Here is a 26994-nt window from a genome sequence, read left to right as displayed (position 1 = left end):
GAGGAACCAAAGGAAGAAATAATGGTGGCAGGGGAGAAAACTTTAATATTACCACAGGCAAGTGCAGTTTTCTGTTCCAATTGTTCCCTGTAAAAGGGAGAGGCAGGTTGGGATATCATTTGGAGGCATGGAGAAAAATACCTTCATACCATTGAGTACTGGATGGAAGCAGTGATGGGTTACAGAGTGGGATTCTTGGAGGAGGAACCAGTTCAGGTTTACTTTCAACATCAGATACATTTTTTCGGAGCAGGAGGTTTTGGTAACAAAAGAAATTCAGCGTAAGTTACAAAAAGGAGCAATATAAAAACAAATCCATGACAGAGGGAGCAGGCAATTTGTTTTAGGTAAAGCAGAAAAGCAAAGAGTCCTAAGTTCCTAGTTTGAGACTAGTAATAAACTACACAGAAATAAATCAGTGGGTGATATTGTCTTGTTAAGGATGGAAGGCATACTTCTACTGAGAGATATCATCAGAGCTCAGTATTGGATGATTTGATTAGATCTAAAAACTACACTTATTGTATGATTGCAATACACAAGGAACATTAGCAAAACGTAGTTTTCTGCTTCAGAGGACAAGTAGTGGGAGTTTACTTGTTTGCCCTTTTGTCTTTCTTCTGAAATATGGTGCTTTTTGAAGTTCTTGAGGCTGGTCATGGGTTATAGAAAACAAAGAGGTGTTACAACAAATTGTGAACAAAAAGAAATCAATGTTGAAACTAGCGAAGAAAGTGGAATTGTTAGTGTTAGTAATGGATGTTGAGTAGTCTATGTTGCGTCTCCATTCAGAAAAGATCAGGTGTGGAACTAACTGAGGAAATCACAGAGCAGAGAAAAGTTTCCACTGAAGGATTTAGCCAGGATAATAAGTCTGTTATCATCAACAATTCAAGCTATTTTCCTGGGACCTTTTGGTGGATAATGAATATGGAGATCTTGAACAGCAACGCAATTTTTGAAGACAGAATAGAGACTTTAATAGAATAAGATGTGAGTCAGCAAGGATGGGGTGCAGCAAAAGGCCTATAGGCAACTGAGGGTGGAGTGAATGGACCAAGAAATAGCAGAACTTGCACATAAATCGTTTGGAATTGGTTACAGGATCATTTGCCTTAAACACTTTCATAGAATGAGGCACCAGACCGGTTCTTTTGAGAATGAACAATGTGTTGGCTGTTCAGTATGTGAATTGTATGTGTTAACTCACCCTTGGCCTACACTGGTTTGGTGTGTCGTGCTGCGCAGCACATGGGTGGTGTGTGTGCGCTGGGTGTGTGTGCCTGACAAGGGTTCAATACAGGGATAATGCATTGCTGTACAAGGCGTGCATTTTGAATATAAGCACTGGGTGTATGTGTACCTTTGAGCGATACAATGCATGAAGAATGTAGTGCTGTGCAGTGTGCGCAGGTTAAATGTATGTGATGGGTGTATGTGTACCTGTGAGCAGTACAATGCATGCAAGATAAATGTGTGTGCTGGATGTGCGTATGAGTGTTACAGTACATGTAGGATACACTGTTGTGCAGTATGTGCCTGTTAAATGCAAGTGGTGGCTGTATGTCTGCCTATGAGTGGTATAGTACAGGAAGGATTCAGTCCTGTGTGTGTATGCTGTATACATGCACTGTCTGTGTGTGTGCCTGTGAATGGGTTCCATTTTTGAAGACCCAGGCCTGCATGGAGAAGCATGAGGCGAGGAAGCAGAGGAATCCCCCAGACAGATTTGTGTATTGCTGCATTTCTGTAAACTCGGTAAGACACACATTGGGGAGAGCAGAGCCAGGCTTCCACTCTACACCTGAAAGGGTGCTCTTTGATTCAGTGAGAGGTCACAAGGAAGGGGCAAGAGCACATCTCAGGAAGAAGATGGGGTGATAAGAGAATCATAAAGAGTGGGCAGGGCCATGGGCTAACCTTTTGATATACATATCGCTGTGGCTTACATCCAGGTGTGAACTGTAATCAGTTCCAAGGCCTGTGTAATGGGGCTATCAGCTGCAGTCTCACTCATACTGGGACAGACTACTTTCAAGAGGAAGAGAGGTCAGAGGAGTGGGTACTTAAAAAAAAAAAAGAAAGCAGACTCCCAACATACATTTCAAAGACTAAGGGCTTCATTTTAAGTTTAGAGGGCAGTGGAGGCCCCCCACCAAACTCTTAGGGATGGAAAATACCCACTCCGATTTCCTCCCACCGGCCCTATTATGAGTTTTCTGCTGGCCCAGCAGAAAACTCACCACAACATTGACGCCGGACTGTAATCGAGCCAGCAGCAATGTAGCAGTGCGTTGGGTGTGACAGCACCCGTCGTGCTTTTCACAGCCCATAATTTGGGCAGTGAAAGGCGCGACAGGGCTGTCCATGAGGGCCCCTGCATTGCCCAAGCCAAGTGCATGGGTGGTTCAGGGGCCCCAGCACCCCGTCTCGCTAGACTTCGCAAATGCCGGGGGAGAGGGGACCCATAATCTCCAGGGCAGCGCTGCTTGCAGAGTTACCCTGGTGGATTAAGACCGCCAGCACCGCCAGGCTGTGGACTGGCGGCAACCTGGCAGTGCCGGCGGTCAGACCGTGGCTGCTCCACAAGGGTCGAAAGGTGGAAGCCGGACCGATGCTTTAATAAGGCCCTAAGGCTCTAAATCACATTTGGAGACTATAAGAAGGGGAGCTTGAGACACCAAAAATTGTCATCTGCCAAGCAGCCAGACAAGCTGTGTGAAGAGGGAAAGCCCTACAAGATTTCTGCCTGTGATCAGGACTGGAGGCCAAGGCCTGCTAGTCTCCCCCTGCTGGGCGAGAGGACATAATTCAGGGAATCCAAAACCACCTGCTGTAGAGCCTGACGTACCAGCGCCTGCCTGCTAGCCAAGACCAGGAAATCATTGCAGGAAGCGAGGTCCACTTGGGTGCCCTGTTGAGTGGACTCCCTTTGCGAAGTGTGCAGAGATGGCTGCTGCACCAATCAGGTTATTTGCCCATGTGCAGGATTGAGCCAGCGACCCTCGTATGCCAGAGGAAGGCCGCCATGAATTGAACTGCACCGATCGATCTGGAGCCCATGCAAGGTAAGGAGCCAGCAAGCCTAGATGCAGGAGACGCCACTTCAAGAAGACTGCCTTGCTGTGAGGGCCGTAGCCCTTGTGTGGTAGTAAGCAAGGAGGGGCCGCCGCTGAGGACTCTGCTGTGCTGAATGGGCCGGAGCCTGGGTACAGGGAGTATACAGTGTTTCTGCCTTCAACAGGATGGCTGTGCTGGATGGAGGGCACGCTAAAGGGGTTTTGAGGCTGGGTCAGACAGGCTGCTTGGCTCAGTATTGCTGGTACTGCAGGAGCCTAAAATGTCCCCTTCCACATCTACGGTAGGGGCAAAAGGCCTGCTGTTATGGGTGGGTCAAGAGGGAAAAGCCAAGGGATCTGGAAGTGACCCTACTCTTGCAAAAGTGCATGAGCAGTGCATCAGCCTTGTTGCCAAAGAGGCAGGAGCCATTGAAGCGCATATCAATCAATAAAGACTGGACATGTGTGTCAAGAACCCAGTGGACCTTAACCAGGCGTGTCAACGCTGTGCCACCATAGAAGCCATATCTCTACCCAGGGAGTTAATGATGCCCAGTCCTCACCTGATGGCAAACTTCGCTGCATCCCTGCCGTCCACTACAGCTTGTTTAAGGACAGCACAGCCTGGGAAGCAGCAGCGCAAACAAATTCCACAGTGCATGGGAATATCGGCTGAAGAGGTATGCAGTGTTACCGACTACAAGGCAACGCAGGTTGAAGAAAAAAAGATGAGCTTCCCAAAGGTGTCCAGCCTCTTGGATTCTCTATCCCGTGGTGTGGTAGGGAACATGCTTGAAGTGACCTTTGCTGTAGAAAGCTGCACCACCAAGCCCCCAGGACAGAGGTGCTGGGAAAGGAAGATTGGATCTTCCAGGGTAAGATGGTACCAACAGACAATCATTTGATGCTAGGAGCCGATGTGCAAGTTTATGCCCAGGAGCACTTGGGTGAGAGCTTTGTTAAAGGGAAGCACTGGTTCAGTTGGGCCTACTCTGGATCATCATCGGGAATAATAATAGTCTTGTCATCGAGGGGCACAGGGGAGGGTGCTGGAAGGGAATGAGCCAGGGTGAGTGGAGGCATTTTTGTGATCAAGGAAATCAAGCCTATTTTGTTTCAGTAAGACCTGAAATTTGAGATTACAGTACTTCACAGTATTCCTAAAAATGGGACCCGAAATCAGATTTAAAATTGAGGACTAGTAGAATTTTCTTGAATAACTGACTACAGAAAGCTCTTCTAATGAAAACCGAAAAATGGCACTAAGCATGAAGTTCTGAATTTCAACTGTATTGATCCATAAAAAGAGAGAGAAACTATAGATATTAAAGACTAAGGCATAGAGGTTTTTTCTTCTTCAAGGTCCTTTTTCTTTTGCTGTTTACACTGGTGAATGGGCTAGGTCAGGAGACAAGCCGCCACTGATGATCAAGATAAGCCTTGATCTCAACTCATCATTATTTCTCTTTGGAAAAACAGATGTGGTTTCACCCTTTTATGGTGTGCCGGCAGTTCCACTAAACTGAACCTACTGATACTGAGACACTGCAGTAGGCCAGGTTTAATGTCTCAGTGAAAGGATGTAACCCATGTCTGATCGCTACCAGTAGCTTAAAAATTGGCTGGTAAGGTTTCCAAATCTTGGAAATCAGAATTTGCAAAGGGATGTGCTCAGAGATCGAACATTATACAAGGTCAGTGGTGGGTCCCTGAAAATGAGTAAAACCACCTTCACATCAGTAGTGGTATACTATGCAGACTCAAATCGTGAACCTAGAACTGAATCACTCTCAGCTACATGTGAAAGGCTATTTCCTATTTCAAAGTCAGACCTCCCAACTCAGGTGTCACAATGTGACACATGATGTCAGCTGCTTTCACACAGTCTCTTGATGAAGAGGCAAAATCACACAGTGGAGCAAAAGATGAGGTAGAAATCCCTTCAAAGAATGGGTTTCCAGCACATGTTTGGAGATCAGACACAGTGGCGTCTATTACGGGGAGTAAAACCTCCCCAGGCCATTGGCTGAAGCCTTAGACACTTTATTGGGGGTTTTTGAGGGTTGAGGGTGGGTGAGCCCCGTCTGCTTTAAGTCCCTGCCCCCTCCTTGCACGTGGTGGCTTTTTGTTTTAAGGTTGGCAAGTGTGCAGTCAGTTGTCACTGATATATATGAGACACTCACTGCAGATAGCCTCAAGAGACCCTAACAAACATTCCGAGCAGAAAAAACAGGAACTCGTTGGTTAAGCAGTTGCAAAGGCAAAAAATACATACTGGTGTTACCTGGGAGAGGCACAGTTATTTGTCCTTCTTGACACGCCCTGTAAACAGCAACAGGCATTTTATATTTTTCTAAAAACCAATAAAGCTGGAGCAATAATATGAAAAACACCCATTACTGAAACTGGGAAATGTAACATAAAACAACAACCTTGCAGCTCAAACTCCTAACTGATTCCCACCTGACCACTGAACCCTAAATGAAACTGATCACTGTAATCTCATTTTGGAGAAGGTCCCAGCCACTAGGCTGAACCAGCAGCATTCAGCACAAGTGCCAAGCTATTTGGTCCGCAGTGTGCAATAAAATAATAAAGTCTGGAACCAACTCTACTGTCAAGCTATGGGGTATTAAACATTTTTCATTATCATTGAGCCCCCCTGCTTTCCTGGCTACATTGGGCTGCCACACCACTGCCAGGAATACCAGGTGATGGACCTGCAAAGCACTAACATTGAACCTCTGGCTGCAGACATGTCAATGTATGCCGGTTATTTTTATTTGAGACACAATCTGTTTTACTTAAGTAATGGCAACATTTTAAGAAAGTACCATTAAGCAAGGTTTACCCTGACTCCAGTCTAACCAGATCAAGGTTACGGCAAGAACATTCAGACAATGAACATATATTGGAACAGAGTTTAAGTACTCACCTGTTGCTCCCACAGGCCAGCATCTTGTTCTTCACAGTGAGGATCATGGAGCTGTCAATGGCACACAAGACCTTCTGGGGCTCGTGGTCTGGGGGCACCGTCACCTGTTGTGGGGAATTATAGGATTCTTGACTCCCTAGTCCCAGTCGGCCTGAAAAGAGGAAGTAAAATGTCGGACTGTTGTCATCTTGGATTATCATGTGAATCAGCGATGATCTTCACCATCAGCACATGAAACTGGTGGTACTGAAACAGAGCCTTTAACAGAACTGGTGTTGTTGCCATGCAACCTTCTGAAGTAAACTCATCACTATAAACACAATATCAACATTATTTTGGTGGAGAACTCTTTTAAAGTCAGGCTTAAACAGTGACAATTCCTACCATTGTCTCCTCGGCCCCAGGCAAACACTTCTCGCTCATTGGTAACAGCCAGAACATGAGACGCTCCACAGGATACATGCACTATCTCATACCCCAATAAGGCCTCCACAATTTTAGGCTGTAAGACATAAGACATGCAACAGTTCTTAAAGATTGTTTTTATACCATTAATATAATTTGTTATCACCTCATCTCTCTTACTCATCCTGGAACGTATTATACAAATCATAAATGTTCTAGACATCAACATTTCAGCAGGATGTTCACTTAGGAACATGGATACTCCTGCTGCCTAGGCTATATCGCAACAGCCTGTGTAACATTGAAGCTGATTCCGTTTTTATACATAAAGGCTAGAATCCCCTTATTTTAAAAAAAATGAGGCTTGGTTACAGATGTGTAAAAACCTAGATCTCCTTGCCCCTGCTTCGGTGTCATGATGTGGAAAGGAGCTTATCTTCTTCGTCATGATGTTAGGGAAGATCTTCTGAAGGACTGGGAAGACGTAGGAAGGAACAAAATACTTACCTTTTTTTATGTGTTTTATTGTGCTACTGTAGCGTCTGTGTCGTAATGTTTTTTTTGTAATTTTTTTTTTACAGCAGTAGCCTGGAGAGAGTACAATTGTTGCTTCAATCATGTCTTGTGTATGCTTGCACCCACCAGACAGGACAGTATGGGTTCATAAAATGTGACTTGTGTCAGTGGCATAGGTTCTACCTAATTTCTTCACTCCCCATGAGTAAGTAAGAAGGCTTAGCTAACACAACGGAAAAACAAAAGGAACATAGAGCCTTATTTAGCAGTTTGGCAGAAAAAGAAGTGAATTGTGTCAATGACACTCTATATGCAGTGGGCAAGACATCTGCCACCGTTTGGCAGTAGTCCAGGTCCACCAAACTCTAAAAAAGGCCCATAATTATATTTAAATTAGAATCACTCTTTCAGAAGTGGGCGTTGACAAGGAATATAAAGGAATATATTTTTGTCCATTTTGACAAGGCATTCCAATTAATACTTCCTCCTGCAGAGTCCTCATATTTGAAAACCACCTGTAGAAAACCAACTGTCAAGCGAAATGTCTGAGTAATATCTGAGGGGAAAAGTCCAATCTAGAAAATTGTACAGCAATACCCTTGCAGAACAGACATTGTCCCTAAGGCCATGAATCTAAGCAATAATACTTTTAAAAATATGGAGAAATGACCAGGTTGCTGCTTGACAAATTTCTGCGACTGGGACACCACAAGCCAGAACAGATGTAGCTGTCAGTTCTCTTGTGAAATGGGGTTATATCCTGATGGCTTCATTAAAAATAAAATAACAGTAATTTAAAATCCCAAGAAACAGACAATTAAAAATAGTGAAACCAATGGTATATTGAAGAATGGTGTCTGGTTTGGAAGCATTATAATAGCATGGGAAACTGATTCCTTGTATACAATGACTAATTGTGGAATAGTGATGACCTAACAACTAAATGACTAATGGAGATTGTATCAGCTTGTTCTTTCCAGGTTATCTAGCATCAACCCCACTGCGTCTCTACCTCCTATTAACAATTTTTCTGAATTTCTCTTTTTGAATACATTTCACTGCTGTTTTGAAGAACAAAAAGGTCTGGATTTACACCTCCACCCAACAGTTTCTACTGACTGTTTCTGTAATAGGACTTGGACATCATCTTCTCTTCTGACCTGATGTTGAGGAGAGGACTGTTCCAATTAAATGGCAGGAGGGGATTTGAACTTCAATGGATTACCATTTTGCACAATGCTTTGTGTTGTCCATTAACTATGCCTGGTGAATTTAATTTTTCTCTATATATGAGTGGCTGCAAAGAGGATATGTGGAGTCATATTTAGGTGCTGGCATGACCTCTTCTTCCATTGTTTGCATTCTTTGGTAGCAAGGCTTTATTGACTGCTATAGATGTTTATGACAGAAAAAAGATTTGAACCCTAGGTGCACAAACACAGTTTTTGATGCCCTGTCATCAGGTCATTGAAGCTCTTTTGTTCTTGTGAACCACTTTTGATGTATGCGAGTCTTTATCCAGTACATCTCATAATCACACAAACAATGCGTTCCCAGAAAATAGGAGGGTCTTAACCATTTGTTGTACATCAGGTCACAGGGTCATCGGCTTTAAGACGGTTGTCTCATAGATATATTGTAGCAGTGTCCATAGGCTTATGGATCTGATAAACTGAGCATCATTTAATTGGGTTATCGTAACACCTTTTATTTATAGTCCTTAAAATGGCAAGAACTGTCCTGTAGTATGAAGAATTATGTATAAACAGATTATTTCCATTATTATTATTATTATTATTATTATTATTATTATTATTATTATATGTAACAGCAGCACTGTTGACTTTGTTGGAGACTAAGGGGATGGTCTAGGATTTGGTGGGCAGCCCATCATATTTTTAAATATCCCTTTCCCATACTGAAGGGATCTCTAAGTCAAAAAAGCATTAGTAGATGCTGAACAGGTGTCGTGCATTTTCTGCTCACTACGGATTTTTGGGTTTTTCACAAACAAAACCCCTGAAAAGCAAACAATTGTGAAGACCTGAAAATGAACGGCCTTGATACACCTGGAGAAATATGCACTGGGAGGACTCCTGTACACAGAGCAGACCATTTGATGCATAAAAGGTAGGGACGCTCTAGTGGAAAGGTTTCTGACATTGGGTCAACTGGCAGTCACTTAGTGGGTCCCCACCATAAATGGAGTGGAGAAATTGGGAGTGAAAGACTGAAAATTCAAGGAGGTTCTCCCATCCTACCAAACTAAGAGTAATTTGTTTAACACGTCCTGGACATTTTGGGGGTTATTCTAACTTTGGAGGAGTGTTAATCCGTCCCAAAAGTGACGGTAAAGTGACGGATATACCACCAGCCGTATTACGAGTTCCATAGGATATAATGGACTCGTAATACGGCTGGTGGTAAATCCGTCACTTTTCCGTCACTTTTGGGACGGATTAACACCTCCTCCAAAGTTAGAATAACCCCCTTTGTATCTTATCATGGTGTTTGCCATCATGCCACTTAAGTTATGGACCACAAACAATTTTCTTTGTCTTCTTATCTGAAGGAAATCATGAGGATGGAGTGGATGAGCATATTTTGTTCACTAGAGAGATGACCACATGATCCGACTCATGTTCCACTAAGAAAAACAGGTGCTTTGCTTCCACAGTGGCTTCCACATTTTCACTCAGTACAGGTAAGCAACCTCAATAGTGACTGGAGTTAGGAAGAACTGCACCACTGCCCTTACATGCACTGCACTAATGAATGAATAGGCTTTGAGGGTGCACAGTGCTATAGGGTTGAAGATCTGATTGTATGTGCGAACATGAAGTGATGAGTTCAGGATGATCCCATGCTAAAATGTCAGGAAAGGTAGTGATTATCATAATTTTATAAAAATCCTTGATGGAGAGCTAACTGAAAAGGAGTCGGAGCGTGACACTATGATATGTCTATTATGTGCCACATAACATTCTAGAGTAGTGGAACTGAACGCTGGTGAACAATTCCTTGTAAGCCAATGGTGTGAATAGGCTTTCTGTTTCTTAGACCTTCCTTGCTGTAATCTGGCAGTTTGACCACCTCACCAAACGTGCTGTTTCACTGACTCATTGAGAGACAGGAAAACCTGAGTTTCAAATTGCGGAGCCTCACCCAGCTCAACTATTGGAAACCCTCCATCGACATCACTTCTGCAGTTGACAGTCAGTGTTATAATGCCTGCCCTAGTTGTGATGGGTGAATATTCTTATCTGCCATCACCCTGAAAAGTATGGCAGTCACACACAAGAATACCAAACACTGGCTCCAGGGAATGTGAGAAAACTCCATGTGCAACAGGACCATTGATATGTTTTGTTTTGTAGAACACAATCCCTGCCTTTTTTGGGTTGAGGGGTGACTGTTTCTATAGAAAAGAAAACAATAGTGATGGGCCGGCATTTCAATTTTGCCAAAAGGGCTTCCACTGTGCCGACAGGCAGGTGGAGCATCCCTTCTGAGTCTAAATAACCTTTATATTATCTTTAAAAAGTTATCCAAGGTCTAGTTTTGCAACTTTAAACAACACCCTGACCAGCTTTAGGACACACCACTCTCTGTGTTTGCTTACACACATCTCACTTTAGTGGGTGACTGGATATTGTGGACAGATTCAGAAAGGGTAACCAGTCTGTCTTAAAGGAGGCCACACAGGATTTCAGGTGGAGTGATACAATCAGGCCACACTGTATAAATGATTGTTTTAACTGCTTTTCTTTCACAAATACATTACAGACCTGGGAGACATCATTGAAGTTTCCGTGCCCGACACATCCATTGCTGCCACTGCCAAAAGTCATTATGATTCCCCGGTCTGTGGGAAGACAAGAGAGTGGGCTAATACACTGGTGAAGAGAGTTATATACAGAACACATATCACCTCACAAACACCTTGCACTCATGATACCTTACCAGGGAATCGCAAAAGTTCCATGGTTGTCTACACCAAACCAATAGCCCTTTACTTCCTCTTCTCCACTTCCTTATCTGTCTCACTCTTCTATTCCCCATTGTTACAGTCTTCTCATTCTTGCCCTTTCCTCTTGCTCATCTTTCATTCTTATATCTTCTCTCTGCAAACTTTCCTTTCTCCTCACTTCTTTTCTTCCTTTTATCCTCCCTATCGTTTTTTCCTACTGCCCTCTGCATTATCTCTGTGGCACAAGTCTTCTCTCTGCCATTGTAATATCTATCAATTGCCTTCTTCAATATTTCACCGCATTCTCAGCCTCTTCCTCTCTGCCTCAAACCCTTTATGTAGGCTTTACCACCCACTGACTCTACTGCTCCCCATCTTCCTTCACGTTATTTTCCCCTGTTGCACTGTTCCTAATGCCTTCTATCCATTCTCTCCCTCTCCTATTTCCTACTTTAGCCACCTCTCTCCCTGTTTTCCTCCACCTCCCATTTTCTCAATATTTATTCCTGCTATCCTGCTTCCTACCCCTTGTTCTCTTGACACCTTCCCACTCCAGTCCTCTTGCATGCAATATAATGCACTTCCTCACTTTACCCCTCCTGAAACACCTTTTCTGTCCAGTCTTTTACATCTAACCCCTTACATTATCCTCGGTTTTCTCATCCTCATGGAGTTTTAATATTATTTGCTTCTCTCCATTAATCCTTTATTGCCCTATTCTCCACTTACCACTGTCTTCCTTGCCATCTCCCCTTATCCATTTATTTCATTTTCCCACTTACAATATGTATCTTCTTCCTTTCCTGCTGTGTCATGCACTTTACCTATCCACTGGAACATGTCTTAGTAAGACTGGGCTGGCCAGTTAATGTGTTTTGTGACACATATAGGTACACAGCAAGTGTATCAATGTCCACAAAACAAGGCTTACAGTGGAGGTACCCAATTTTTAAACCACAAACATGATTCATTGACACTCCTTCAAACCTGAAAGCTGGAGAACATCAGAAAGCCCTAAGCAAGAAGCAATGGATACACCAGTAGTACCACAGTACTCTCACGAAGATGACATGAATTTAAAACAATTGTCTGACAGCAGACTTTTCCAAATTTGTATTCGGCCCAGGTCTTCTGTGATATTAAAAAAAATATTGACCTCACACCCACATTAAAAAGTGCCTATACCTGTAAGGCAGGTGGTGAACAGATCCCCGCAGGACACATGCTTGATTGTGACTCCAGACTGGCCCTCCAGGAAGCGAGAGATGAACTGTGGATGTGCGTGCTCCACCGACCCAGGCAAGGAGGCCCCTCCAGAGCCCAATGGAGGAGCCTAGGTTAGAGAAAACATATAAAACACTTAAAAAAAGTAATGGCTAAATCAGGATCTTACAAGAAAGTAAGTACTCTGTGAGAAACCAATAATAAATAGGTTACAAAAAGCTTACAACACTACAGCAACACTGCACGAAGTTATCTGCCTGGTACACTAGTACTCTTTCTTTGATATTATCAATTGTTTTCACATGCGTTTAATGTATACCATTCAATATCAATTCATCCAACATCAATTCATGTTTACCAAATATTAAAGGGGACATCTGGTGAATTAAGTCACAATGTCAGGACTCCAACAGACATCACTAAACAAAGCAACATTTTTAAATGCCTACTGATGATGGTTGTTATTGATACAGGACAAAGGGCCTGATTCTAACTTTGGAGGACGGTGTTAAACCGTCCCAAAAGTGGCGGATATACCACCTACCGTATTACGAGTCCATTATATCCTATGGAACTCGTAATACGGTAGGTGGTATATCCGCCACTTTTGGGACGGCTTAACACCGTCCTCCAAAGTTAGAATCAGGCCCATAGTATTTTTTTTTTCTACACTGGATGGTTTCTTTAAACATGGTAGTATTCACAATTGTGGCCGGTGACATTGATTTAAAAACACAGTCAGAGTGCGTTTACTACAAAAAAGCCTACCCTACTAGCTATTTTAAATCTTGAGCAAAGTACTACACATATAGCTTACTACTTAAAAGGCCTCATTGAGAAAGACGGAGACATTGCAAATCAATCTATGAAATACACAAACGCTAGAAGAACTGTGTTAAAAGGAAGTAATATTTTATTCTCCTGCTCAAGATCTTTTATAAATTCACATGATTTGGAAAGAAAACAACGCCAAGAACTTCGCATGTGCTTTCTTATGAATGGAAACAATTATTCTGCACAGTTTCAGTGTCTTGTATAGGTGATAGTGCTTGCAAATGCCATTTGATAATGCCCATGTTGTACTCTTACAGATGTCTACTAAAAGTCTCTCTCCATCTTATGAAGCATGCAGTGATCCTGCTTGTTGGCATCTACTGATATCGATATAACATAAAAGTATGCATTAATTAATCAAACAATGCATTTCCTAAGACTGACTATTTTTGCAAGCCCAATGTTTTGAACAATAAGTTAGATGTTGTGGAATCTTTTATTCTAGCATTGCAGAACCTAATCTCTTGTTGCACCAGCACTCAAGATGTGGGTACATTGTTCTTCTGGAGATAATTGCAGCTAAAATCAAGCATTGGCAAAGCCCTTAGGTCTCGTCTTTGAGACCTACTGGCTTAGTCAATTCTTTTGGCTGATGCTATGCATGTGCAAAAGAATGATGAGCACGTATCCATCATGAGATTACATATATTTTCATTCATATTTTCTTTTCTGAATAATGTCTAAAAAATCTTTATTACTCTTCAAAATTGTACATACTTCATATTCATAAAAATGTTTGCATTTTCGACAAAGCAACTTCTATCCTACGTAGAAGTTAGTTTTGTACAGTTCATAAATTGGAGTATTTATATTCATAGAAAAACCCAACAGTTGTTAAAAAACAAATCCATCATGTACAGGACAGCCAGAGCCAACCGGTGTTTGCTCCCTACTGGTTAATGAATTTGAATATATAACTTGTTTGTCAGATGGGTAACTGGCATAATGCGTAATAGCCAGCACAGGGTCAAATGCATCTTTATATCAAAGTAGAAGTTAAGTGTAAACATAGATGTGGCACTGCTGCTAACAATCTGAAGTTTGTTAGAAAATACTTGTAGATTGTACATTGGGACACTAACATTGTGATTGTTATTGCAACGATGAATAGCCTACTCTTATACTAGAAAATATGACTGTGCATTTAAAAATGAAAAATAGCAGAAAAAACAACATCCCAACATATGGTATCATCTGACACTTCTAGATTTGATTGTTAAGTGTCCATCTCAGATGACACTGTGAATACAGGAAATAGATCAAGCACTTTTTTAGAGCAGTTGAAAAAGACGAGGCTGGCAGAATCTGCTGAAAACAGGGAGTGCAGAAATCTTCAGGCAAATGAAAGAAAAGAAAAGAGGAAAAGGATGGGGGCAGAAACCATACAGGAAGAAGGGCAAATGCAGGGTGTAAAGACGAGAGCACAGTTGAAAGGAAATAAGATGTAAAAGATACATTTGTTGTTAGCATACCAGATAGCCTATCAGAGCATGAATTAAAGGTTTTACAAAAGGGATAATCCTTCGCTTCAACAAGAAATTTTGATGGGTTTGAACTCAGGACGGATTTGTTTAAATTTATGAAAATGCTGAAATTGAAAAACAAAATTGCCTCTTCACCCAAAATTCCTATGGGAATATCCACTACTTCTGACATACCTGATACAACCATCAAGAACTTACAAGACTTACATGTTCTGCTACGTTTGGAAGATGAACATGGTCCTGAGACAGAAGACATGGTCAGGGACATGGAAATAGATGATAGTTTCACCAAGAATACCTGTTTGACTAACAAATCCTGCTTTGTTCTTGCTTTTCCTAGGGATACTGTAATCAATGTGTTTTCTGGGATAGTGTGACATGACATTGATGACTTTAAAAAGTGATAGGCAAGAATAATTTGACAATGAAAGAACGACATCCACTGAATGCACTGAAAAAGGATTGGAATATCATTATACGACAAGCAGACAAAGAGGGAAATGTTGTTCTTAACTTTAATGATTATAATATAAAACAACTAACGGTATCAACAGATTATGAATTCTGCAGGGGCATTAAATACAATAAGATGCAAGAAGAAGCCTCCTTAATTCAAAATAAATGGTATAATGATGGAATGTTAGGTCTGGAGGAGTATAGCTATATTGACATCAAAGACCCAGTGATACCCATAATCTATTTTTGGTCCAATACACACAACAGTGGTAAAATTCCACCTTGTAGATCTATAATATCGGGCACAGACTTGAGTACTGAAAGAATATCAGAGTGCATAGATATCTTTTAAGCAACCCTGGTTACCAGTTTCTCGTCCTGTTTTAAGGAGATGAAAGGCTTATTGAGGAAATTACAAAATATTCCTTGGGATAATAACTTATGTCTTGTGACGATGAATGTCAAAAGCCTGTATACCATAATCAAACATACAGATGGATTGAAAGATTTTTTTTAAAACTAAATCTGTAAGCTTTTATAGGCATTTTAAAATGACTCGTGAATTTGTGGATTTTGTGCTAGATAATTATTTTTTGTAACAAGAAGAACTCTACCAGATGTGTGACATATGGGTGCCAGGTTTGCTCTCTTATGCCAATCTGTACATGGGTAGGTATGAGAGGGAGCATGCGTGGACTGGCTTACTTCATGACGGCTACAATAATGTAGCTCTGTGGATCCCTTATATCAATGATATATTGGTTATTTGGAAAGGCTCACAAAAAGGCCTCAAGGATAATCATAGATATTTGAATACAAATGATGTTAATGTAGAAATGACTCATGAGTATCATCAGACGTCGATAACATTTTTGGATTTAGAGCTATAGGTAAGGGATCAAAAAGTATGAATAGATCATATAGGAAGAAAACGGCCAGTAACAGTATCCTTCATTTTAGCTAAGGACATCCTTACAATAAAAAACAAAAATATATCCCATATGGTGAGTCTAACAGGCATAAGAGGAATTGCACCTACCAGAATGACGAGGTACTTGTTGAATCAGACAAAAGAGTACATAATATTCAGAGACAGTCATTATTAAGAGCTAAGAATAAGAATATTGACAATATGGAAAAACAGAATGTCAGATTTATTACTAAATTCTGTGCTGAATATGGTAGGATAAACAACATTTTAAGGAAACATTAGAATATCCATAGAGTGGATAAGGATCTTAGTAGGACTGTAACAGAGAAAATATTGGTGATGTATAGGAGAGCAGAAACCTTTAAGAATATTCTTAGTCCCAGTGATACAGTAATATTCTTGGAAAAGTAATCTGCAAATTGGATAATAGAGTAACCATGTGGTTGTTACAAATGCAATAACTGTATTTGCTGTAAATGTATTGCCACTAAAACTACATTAGAATAATCTCCTACTTAGATGCTTTAAAAATTGTAATTCCACGTTCTGTGTCTATGTGACTGTATGCCTTTGTGGAAAACAATATGTAGGTCAACTGTACGTCCACTAAAAGAAAGATTAAAAGATCATTCCAATGCAATAAAGAAAGTAGATAATAAACCTCTATTGAGTCAAACTTTTCTGAAGAATTTAATTTGAAAACATACAGAAAATATCAGCTATAGGCATTGATCATATAAAGGCACATCAAAGAGGGGGAGATAGGACTCATAAACTGTGCATGAGGGAGACCTGGTGGACAGAGATTCTGTGGACGGTTGATCATGGTCTACACATTGCTAGAGAAGCTTACACCACACTGTAAATCCCATTTGATACACATAATCAATCAGCAATTTGTAAAGCGCACTACTTACCCATGAGGGTCTCAAGGCGCTAAGGGGGGGGGGAGGTGACAGAAAGGGAAGGTGGTGCTGCTACTGCTCGAACAGCCAGGTCTTGAGATGTTTCCTGAAGGTAAGGAGGTATTTTGTCTGGCGCAGATGGGTGGGAAGAGTGTTCCACGTTTTGGTGGCGAGGTGTGAGAATGATCTACCACCAGTTGTAGTTCTGCGGACGCGTGGGACTGTTGCGAGGGCGAGGTCGGCGGAGCGGAGATTCCGGGTCAGGGTATAGAAGGAGTGCCATCTGTTGATTCTTTGAGGATTTCATCCTCTTAATGGAGAGTTTTTATAAGCACTCAAGGTGGATATCAATTAGAGTAAAGAAATAATCCATGATTCAAATTCCATCAAAATCATGATAAAACAGTTAACAACTAACATGGCTGTTCAAGTGGGCTTTGGTTATTGACTGATATCAAGTATTCCTTCTTGTTGGCTTGATTATTATGAATATGTCCATTGATATCAGGTGTGGAGTTAAAATAAAACATGAATTTTATAATTTTATATGAATGTAACAGGAAGGATTGGAATTATATATGTAATAACAAGAGGAATAGGATGGCATTCCTCAGGATTTCAAAACATTAGAAGGCGTTGACCAAACAGCTAGCACAATGTACTAATGAAGATGATTCAAATAGATAAAGGAGTAGCCACTAAGATTTTGAGAACATTAGTGGTAAGCTGATTTCTGGAGGTAAATTTAATTTAAAATGCTGATTTTTTATGCTCTCATGGATCAGATTCAAGTTTGATTTGTGTTATTTTAAAAAAAGAGAGCTTTAAAAGGATAAATTGGGCTATGGTGTATATATATTTGATTGGGATAAGGTGGTATTGTCTGAAAATTAATGGAATTTGCAAATATCTGATTATATAGAATGAAATGCATATAATATTAGCCAGGTTTTTATGTTTGCACACTGGCGTTTTGGCATTTCCTGTGGCATGAATTTAAAAAGGAAATGATGGAACAGGATTTGAATATTTAAAGGTGATGGGAAAGCGAAGGAATTGTTTGCTGGTTTGAGGACGGAAGTCCATGAGAGGAGGTCATGCTGGTTTCTCAGGTTTGTAATTAACGTACAGAGATTTTGGTGTGTAGGCATGTTAAAAGGGTTTCGGTTTTGGAAAGAAAATTAGTTCAGCAGCACGGTTAGGTACTATTGTGCGCCAAGAAGCGGTGGGTATTTAAAAAACCCATAGGGGGTATGGTAAGCAAAGGATAATGCTATTGTAGAGACATGTAGACTTTACTGTTGACTTTGTTCCGTGCACAGTAATAGAGAACCTTGTATTAAATGTAAATTGCACAATACTGTGGAGGATCTATTGATGACTATGTTTATGAAGAGTAAACATAGATGTCATTCAATGGATTAATCAGTTTTGTAGGTTTTGATGTGTAGGTTATGCTCCATTGGAGATGGTGGCAATGAATAAGTGAAATAAGTGGAGTTTGGAGACAGTTCAAATAATTGGTATTAACAGTGATGTTGGAAGACAAGAACTGCATAGTGTGCACAACAGTATACAGGCATTTTTAACCTCCACAGACTGTGATCAGTGACTAAAATAAGCTATTGGTTTGTACACCTTCTAGGAGGACAGAAATCTATGCAGCAGGGACAATGATAAATCAACTGACTAGGTTTGGCCTAAATAGAACTGATTTGTCATTACACATGACAGATTGCTGCAGATGTTACTATAGAACTAACTCGAGAAGGATTTCTATATATTTTAGGCGAGAAGATTTTTACAACATGAGCTGTAACAATTACATTTTGCTACATAGCATTGTGTCACATATTGATAAACCTTTTGTGAAACTGTAGAAGAAAAACTGATGAAGATGTGCATGATACCATTGTTAGTAGAAGTTGGGAAATGCTCTACCGGTTTCACTAGACTAAAATTGGATGGAACTCATTTAACATTACACCTTAAAACAATACAAGATATCTGTGAACACTGGCGTATATTGAGTCTGTGATTTCTCTTTCAAAGCATTATAAATAGAGTAAAAATCATATGAGCTATATTAATTGTGCAATTAACCAATATGCAATTCAAACTTTGAAGTTTTGATTTGATTTTTAGATTTGTTAAGGCTGTATTTAATTTATGTGAAGGAAATAGCAAATATAAAATCATGATTCTTGAGAAACGTTTTTGGAAAATTGTGGAGGAAAAATATTTAATTATCAGAATTACTGGTGTTATTTGAACTTACTGTGGAATGTATGCTTTTCTTAACAGCCCGACAAAAGCGGTCACTTTACTGTGAAACACATGTTGGCTGTGGCTCAACTGTACATGATGGATTTGTTTTTTAACAACTGTTTTTTTTTCCAAGAATGAAGCAGTTTTTATGAAAGTGAAGTAAATATAATTTTAAAGAGTAACAAAGATTTTGTAGACATTTTTTCAATAAAGAAAATATGAATGAAAATATATGTAATGTTCTATTAGTAATGAGTTCAGCTGCAAGAGAGGCTGGCTCACTACTAGTAAAATTAATTTGAATGTATAACCTATCTGTCAGATGGGTTACTAACAAAATGGGCAGTAGCCAGAGCAGGGCCAAATGCATCTTTAGCCCAAAGTAGAAGCTATGCGCCATGACTTCATGCAGCTGCCTCATTCAGTAGGTGCGAGCATGCATAATGACGTATGTACGCACATGCCTCATTATGCCTGTGTGCCACCACTGAATGACATAGGCAACATTTTATTTACTGAACTGAATGGTGGCCACCACTTGAAATGGTAAATAAAAATAAAATGTACCTTGCCAAAAGCGCATCTGTGAAAGCTGCGCAACCCTGAAGCAAATGGGAGCTTTTGAGCCTTCCATACAATGTATAAATAAGCATTTTAAGTTCCGCAAGGGCTGGGGGAGCAACAAAGGAGCAAGTTGGAAGAATGGTGAGTCGGGGGCAATGTACATAGAGCGGTATTAAATAAATAAAACAAATTAAAAAAAATAAAGCTGGGTTGGGAGTGGGTATCCAACAGAAAAGCAAAAACAGACAAAGAGAGCAAGTGGGGGAGAGGAAGCATCATTGAGTGTGGACATATATTTGGGAGAGTGGGGGGCAAGCGGCACATGTGGGCAAAGAACTGGAAAACACATGCACTCTTATGGGTTGCCTAAGGAAAATAAAAAACAGTTCTCTAAATGTGAGCAATGGAATGATACTTGTCAGCCAAACAAGAGAATAGTAAACAAGGTATGCTCCAGGAGAAAAGCAAACACAAGAAAAGGAAGCCAGGCCTTGGAATAATAAGCAAGCAAATGAGGGTGACAATAAAGCCAACCACTGGTAAGCAATGGGTGGAGTCAAAGCCTCAAGTAAGTTTTTGGTATGGTTCACAAAGCATTCTTGCCTCCAGCCAGCTAAATGTTGTTTAGTAGACAAGACCTAAAATGTAGGAAGTGACTTGACTAACTACATAAAACTAGGACATCTTGATGGATAGAAACCTCTGAGGCAAAGACCTACCTTATGTTTATGAAAATGTTTTATAGGGTATCACACTAGACGCTGCTTGAAATTTACTAACCCTTATACTGGATGTAAGTACAACAATTAACACATTTTCTGAAGCCAAACTCAATAATGATCTATGCATCTTATCAAATGGCAGTCCATCACTTTTGGTAATGCTACCTGAATCTTCTCTGATGGCCTGGGTTTCTGGAACGAAGGCTAGTTCCTTTTAGGGGACCTTCGAAATGACCAATGACTGGGGGATATAATCATTGAGAATGATACTGGCTTCTTACTGAATTAGGATTGAAAAAGACACAGAAAGACACACCCTGTTCTAATCCACCTTTGGCATTAGTACGGCCCGAACAGTTCACATGATGCAGTTGTTTTTCTCTGCACTAAATGCTGAAATGGGTCCGCTTTTTGGATAGAGTCCCTTTAATGCAGTTGGTCCTCCACTTTTTAAGTATTCAATTTTTTATTTATTTAAGCATGAGCATACACACATCAGTAGAAGATGGTGGAAGAAACGTTTATACTATATACTGCAACAAATATAGAGTATATAAGCAGTAGTTATGATGAAAACATACAAGACAGGAGATTCAAGAGCATATATATATATACCCACACAGTAATATAAAAAAATCAGCAACAAAATATTGCCAAAAACATCTTGGACACAAATATAAATTTTACATTCTTTGTATGTGAAGTCAATAATGCTGGATACAAAAATGTAGAAGTTTAAAATATTGTCAAAATGTAGCCCTTACAAAGATAAAAATAGATTTAATAAAAATATTACAATAAAAATATATATTTTAAAAATTGTTAAACTACCTTTTAAAATTAAATCAAAAACATGTATTCAAACAATAAAAAATAATCTGAAAAAAATAAAATTAGGCATGGAGACGTCAAATTAACTACTCTCACTCCAACCTGACTAATAGTAGGGAAAATGTTGGACTTTGGAGGGGTCAGGTTTATTATTACAACTCTGAAATAAGTAACTGAAGGGAAAGTGTTGGACTTTGGGAGGGTTACATTTATTATTATAGCCGCCACTGCAACCTGAGCAAGAGTAGAGAAAATGTTGGACTTTGGAGGAGTGAAAAGTACTATTTCCACTCCAATGTAAGCAACACTACGAAACCTGTTTGATTTTTGAGGGGTCAGAGTCTCTATTCCCACTCTGCCTCAAGAATCAATATGCAAAGTGTTGGACTCTGGAGGCGTAAGATTTACTTTTCTCATTGCAACCTGAACAGTAGAGAAAGTATTAGATTTTGTTGGGTTTAGATTTACTATTCCGCAGCAACATAAGAAACAGTACAGAAAATGCAAGACTGTGGAGAGGGTTACATTTACTATTCCCACTCAGACTTAAGCAACAGATCTGGGGTGTATGCGAGCAATAGTGAAGTAGGTGTGAAGAGCTGCAAGTGTTGCATTGTGTTCTGGACAGAACCAAGTCTCATTGATAGCTGTGGGATGGAGTGGTGGTGGTGGTGAGAGCCAAAGTAATCTGCAATATATGACATCTTGTTAAAGACTGAGAAGGTGTTCTATAGACAGATTGATATGTTTGGGAGATTGTTGTTTTCATATATATTTAAGTGGCAGAAACTATTCTTGTGACATCAGAGTTCGTAATATGCCATCAGTGAGCTACAGAAGAAGGAAATTATTACCATGATAATTATGTGAGGGGTTCTTAGGCCAACTGAATGGTAGACCAGACATTTTGGGTTCTGGTTTAATCATAATCTCTAATTTGGAACTGTCTAGGCATAAGAAGTTGCCTCTCACTCAAAAATAGACAGATGCAGGCCTTAAATTGCTTGAGATCGCAACATGTTGGTCTTGATTGTGTTCAAGTCGAATGTGTATTTCAGTGTCTTCAGTGTATATACAGAATCCAAATTCATGTTACAATATTTGGAGCTAAGTAGGTACAATTAGAATAAGAGTGTGTGTGATAGATTTATGTTTGTGGGAAATACTTTCTAGATTTCTAAGGTTGGGGTACCAAGAGTATAATAATATGCCTAAATGGCTGACCTTTTTTCTTAAAGTGCTTTGTAGTAGCAGTTGTGGAATGGTTTAATGGTTGGTTCACTCAGGGCACTGCACCGTTGTCTTGGATAATAAGAAGCAGGGCATCTCTACCCACCAATGGACCAGCATAACTGAGATCTACAAAACTGTCTTTTAAATGTTATGTGAACACCCTTGATCACATAACTAATGCCCTCATGTACCATCCTGAGTCCAAACATGACCAGAAACTGCAGCAAGATCGTGTCCCCGGTACATAAAACACACACACTCTTTCTCTCTCTTTCTCTTTCTCTCTCTCATAATCCAAATCCCCCTACAGGCTTCTCCAACAGGTAGCTCTACAGCTACCTGTAAATAGCTTTGTGTGTGCAGACCAGCCCAGTTAGGGCCTGATTATGAGTTCGGCGGATGGGATGACCCGTCTGCCGAACTTCTGACGGGGAGGTTGCCACTATACTGGCTATCTCCCCGCCGGGCCCATTATGACTTTCCCGCTGGGCTGACAGCCAGAAACAAAGGTTTCTGCCCGTCAGCCCAGCGGGAAAGTGGCAGCAGCATTGTCGCCGGCAAGGCTGGCAGAGAACCAGGTCGTAATCAGCATGCAGCGCCACCCTTGCTGATTGCGACCTGCACCCACCGTCAACCCATCGGGATCACCGATCCCGGTGGAGACAGTGGTACCCTGGTGGTCTGACCGACAGGGGCGTAATGTGACAGTCGGACCGCAAGAGCTGTGGTGGTCCTGACTGCCACCACAAGTTTGGTGGTCTACTGACTGCCAGACTCATAATCAGGCCCTAAATTAGAAGCTTATGCTTGGTTTAATTAATATATGTATATCAAGATATTCAAAATTGAAACGTGTATGTTTTTAGCACATTTTTCATAAGCTGATGTTTAGAGAAAAATGGTTGAACTTTCAAAATATATTTAAAGCACGTATGACTGATCAATCATGTGGTGTCAGAAAACGTATTACTCATATTATTACCTCGGTGCTAGAGGCCTTGCAGCTCTGGCTGTTATGTAATACCTATGTAGAGGCATTCAAACTGATAAAGACATTTTTACATTACTGCTAGCAACCCTGCCTGAAGCACTGAGGTGATCACTACTGAGAATCTTGCATGGGATGGTCACTAATGTTATTGTCTCTGATAAGGTCAATATTACAACATTAATAATATCAGTAACTCAGGAAGGTTTTCATTGAACATAAGTAGCTCTTATTATAGAAAAGGTTGGAGACCACTGCACCAGACCCTCACACATGCACAAACACACACATACACAGACACAAAGGTGCTTTGCTGTTCACCTTCAAGTACACATACCAACATGTTCATGTAGAGCCTTTCACTGTTGCTCACCTCCCACATGATGAGTCGCCCAGATTTTGTCACTCCAGCTTTCTGGGTCCTTCCTGCAGACACCTGCAACACCTCAGTGTTCAGCATAGGCAGTCGTAGTGGGGAGGAAATTCCACTACCCCAAGTGTATACGGATGACAAGGGGGGTGGGACCCCCGGCTTCCCCAAAGCTGAACCAACACGGCCACCTGCCAGTCAGAAAAGAAAGACACTATAAGCTGCCTTGAACATGCAGAGGACAGCCTGAATTCTGCAATATTTCTACACAGGAGAGCTGTTGCTGAAAAAGGAGGGCTGACTTCTCTTGGAGAGGGACTGCTAACTAGCCTCTGTAACCTATAGTGTATTTCAAAAGAGAAGAAGCACTGTGTCCAAGGTGGGAAATGCACCTGCAACTGTGAGTGAATCTGTATAAGGTAGTTTACTATACTTGGGGAGAGAAAAAAAGCTTATTTGGTGGGTTCAGTCTGTATGTGTAGAGAGAGTAGACCCTGCAGAACCTGACCAGTTACAATCCACTCCACACATGGAAAAGATGTTTGATACGTAAAGGAACAAGAAAGGCTGTTCCTGTCACCCATAGCATAGCACAAGGCGGCATTGCCCTCTGTAATCAACACTGTGCTTGATAGCAAGATTATGTCCAGGTTTCTCTCCAAAGACATATCAGCTTCACTGCGCATGTTAGTACAAGACTCCTTATCACTTTGATCTAGATTTGTGAATTTCTTTAAAATGTGGCTTCCTAGCGGTTAGGTTCTAGTCTATAGGTCTTACCCCTGGCCCTGGCACTTGGCACCCTTCCTCCAGTCCTGCCACGAGACATTGGTTGCCCAGCAGACAGTGGCTTCTCACTCCTGTCAAAGAGGAATGTAAAGAGTTGATGTGGTTAAAAGAGCCATAAACACATTCCATATAATCTGTATTTGTGAGTTCTGAACAGGGCATAAGGTAACAATAGTTAGGTGATACAGAGCCATTCCACACACCTTTGCTATTCTAGCCCCAGTCTTCGTAATGAAGTCGTAGCCCTCATTAGAACAAAAACCGTTGATGTGTGGTACAATGTATCCAGGGCCTCTGGTCAACTTTCTGTTGCTTATTGCTATATTTGGGTGTTGGTACTAATGAGGTACAACCAATCCTCAGGCTGTGGTAATAAGTGTGAAAATGACTAAATAATTAAGTAATGGTATCATAAAATGTGCTGCATCACTCAATATAACTTGCTTTTTTGTGTAGAATAATTTACTCAACCGTGTGGCATCGTTTGGCCTTCCTCTACCACATAATACCAGTGGCTATATCTCACTGAACCAATGACCTTGCCTTGGAGAATGTGGTAGCCCATATGAAACCTAATAACCACAGCTTGGGAAATGTAATGTGCATTACAAAACTTCAATAGTTCCTCTGTGGACAATGTGGTGTATAGAATGAAAAAATATATCCTAATTTATCGGATGCCTAGATAAAGGGCCTGATTTATAGTTGTGAATACGGTAATTACTGTGTTAGAGCGACAGAGAAAAATACTACGTCACCCTGATAGAGTAACCGTGCTCTGCATTTAGGATGTCCGCTGGCTCAGTGGGCATCTCTTAACATTGGCAGGAACCATTGGGTGGGCGGTTGAATGGCCAAACCTCTGACTGCTCTCTTTCCATCTGGTCATCTGAGGAGTATGTCAGAGATGGAGACAGCGTGTAGTCCCCATCGCTGACATACTTAAGATTTGCCTAACTGTAATTCAGGTGGGCGGACCTTCAGTTTGGTACTCCACCAAACTCTAAATCAGCCCCTCAGTTATTACATCCGGAAACATGTGACAAAGAACGAGAACTATTGGCATTGGTTCTTTCAAATGTCAGTTGTCAACAGTGGGAAAATACAGTGTCTCTTCATTTCTATTACTAAAGAGAAGATAAATAGGACGGATTCACAAAAACAGTTATATACGGTTGCGCATTTATGATGTTTGCTGAGCAACAAAATATTGCAAAAGTAAGTCTGGAGAGCTCAAGCCTTGGCAGGAGCAACTGTACAATCATTTCTAAGGAGGGAACGAAGCTGGTGGGATGCTTGTGAATGTCCACATATAGACAAGCTTGCAGGCATTCAATTGTTAAAGGCGTATGGTGCTTTTAAATTCTCACTCCCCACCTCTTGCTTGGGATTTACCCCAGTGTAATATTACACAAGTCTGTGAAACATGAAATGGGAGAAAAAGAACTTAGGAAAACAAGATATATTTTTGTGACTGCCTTGCACTCATACATTAGACCTCTTATACTTGTAAAGTATACTTGCAATGGATGCCTGAATTTAGCTCACTGTCTTTGTACAAACTAGTATTCTTCTGTGTCCTTCACAGGATTTCTTTCTACTGCTGGATGAACTAGTAAGGTCTGGAATTCCAGAACAGTACATCGGAAGAGCTGCATCTTAAAATCACCTATCTCCACCGATTATTATTTGACTTCCATAGGGAAACAACACATCTGAACCCATCTTGAGACTCTAGGTGTATGTTCCGGATGATATGGGACTTAAATCTAAGGAACCAGAAACTATATTTGTCAAGATTCAGAGGCCTAAGTTTCAATAAGCTTTAAGCATTCATATGTGCATACTTGACAATGGATGACATGCAACCAGCACCTACATTTTGCACGGTATAGAGGACTGCATACAGGAGCTACACTTTTCAATAATTTCAGTGAGAGAGCAAAGCAAAGCAGCATCCAATCAGGGTCAGAAGAGGGCCCTCCTTTCTGTAAACTGACGAATTCTATGATTCTTGTCTGCCATGTTAATTGTGTTTGGTAGAGACCAGAGACCTTATTGTAGAAAGAGCCCTGGGGCGCAACAGGCATGTGCTCCCTATTTGGCGGTCCCAGGACCTCAGATGAGTGTACGGCCCCTTCTGAAATACTAATACCGCTGGTGCACACACAGTGCCAATGCTATTTCAAGAGGGCATTCCGCCATTTGCATGGGGACATGGCCCTATGTACATGAGGGAAATATTTTGCAAACATGCCTGTAGGAGGGCATGGAAAATGTGCCACAAAAAGGTGGTACACTTTCAGTGCGCTTCCTAAAGGCACCCTTCTGGAGGGGAGAAAGGGGGTCCCATAATCCGTCCAGACATCGCCTTGAACGAGGGTGCAGTCACTCACTTCACCCGCCTCTTAAAGTGTGGATGGTTGCCACCTACACTGTGAAATATGGAGCGGCTTTAAACAGCCACTCCGTATTTCACTTAAAAGTGATGCTCCAAGGGCAGCCAGAGT

The 26994-nt window shown here is 40.9% G+C and overlaps 1 protein-coding gene across 1 annotated transcript in view; it reads right to left on the bottom strand.

Moving 5' to 3' along the window:
• The window catches only part of NEK8 (NIMA related kinase 8), a 154539-nt gene that overhangs the window by 48636 nt on the left and 78909 nt on the right, over positions 1 to 26994 (bottom strand). Inside the window, exons 6-11 of the mRNA XM_069226202.1 lie at positions 24476 to 24555; positions 23699 to 23886; positions 12071 to 12218; positions 10704 to 10780; positions 6379 to 6496; positions 5995 to 6145 (exon numbers count right to left, since the gene is read on the bottom strand). Coding sequence (XP_069082303.1) covers positions 5995 to 6145; positions 6379 to 6496; positions 10704 to 10780; positions 12071 to 12218; positions 23699 to 23886; positions 24476 to 24555 — 762 coding nt within the window. The remainder of the gene's footprint in view (positions 1 to 5994; positions 6146 to 6378; positions 6497 to 10703; positions 10781 to 12070; positions 12219 to 23698; positions 23887 to 24475; positions 24556 to 26994) is intronic.

The sequence above is a fragment of the Pleurodeles waltl genome, chromosome 3_1, assembly GCF_031143425.1.
Source record: "Pleurodeles waltl isolate 20211129_DDA chromosome 3_1, aPleWal1.hap1.20221129, whole genome shotgun sequence".
NCBI classification, from domain to species: Eukaryota; Metazoa; Chordata; class Amphibia; order Caudata; family Salamandridae; genus Pleurodeles; species Pleurodeles waltl.
Note: the sequence above shows the minus strand (reverse complement) of the source record. Positions and strands in the feature narration are given on the sequence as shown.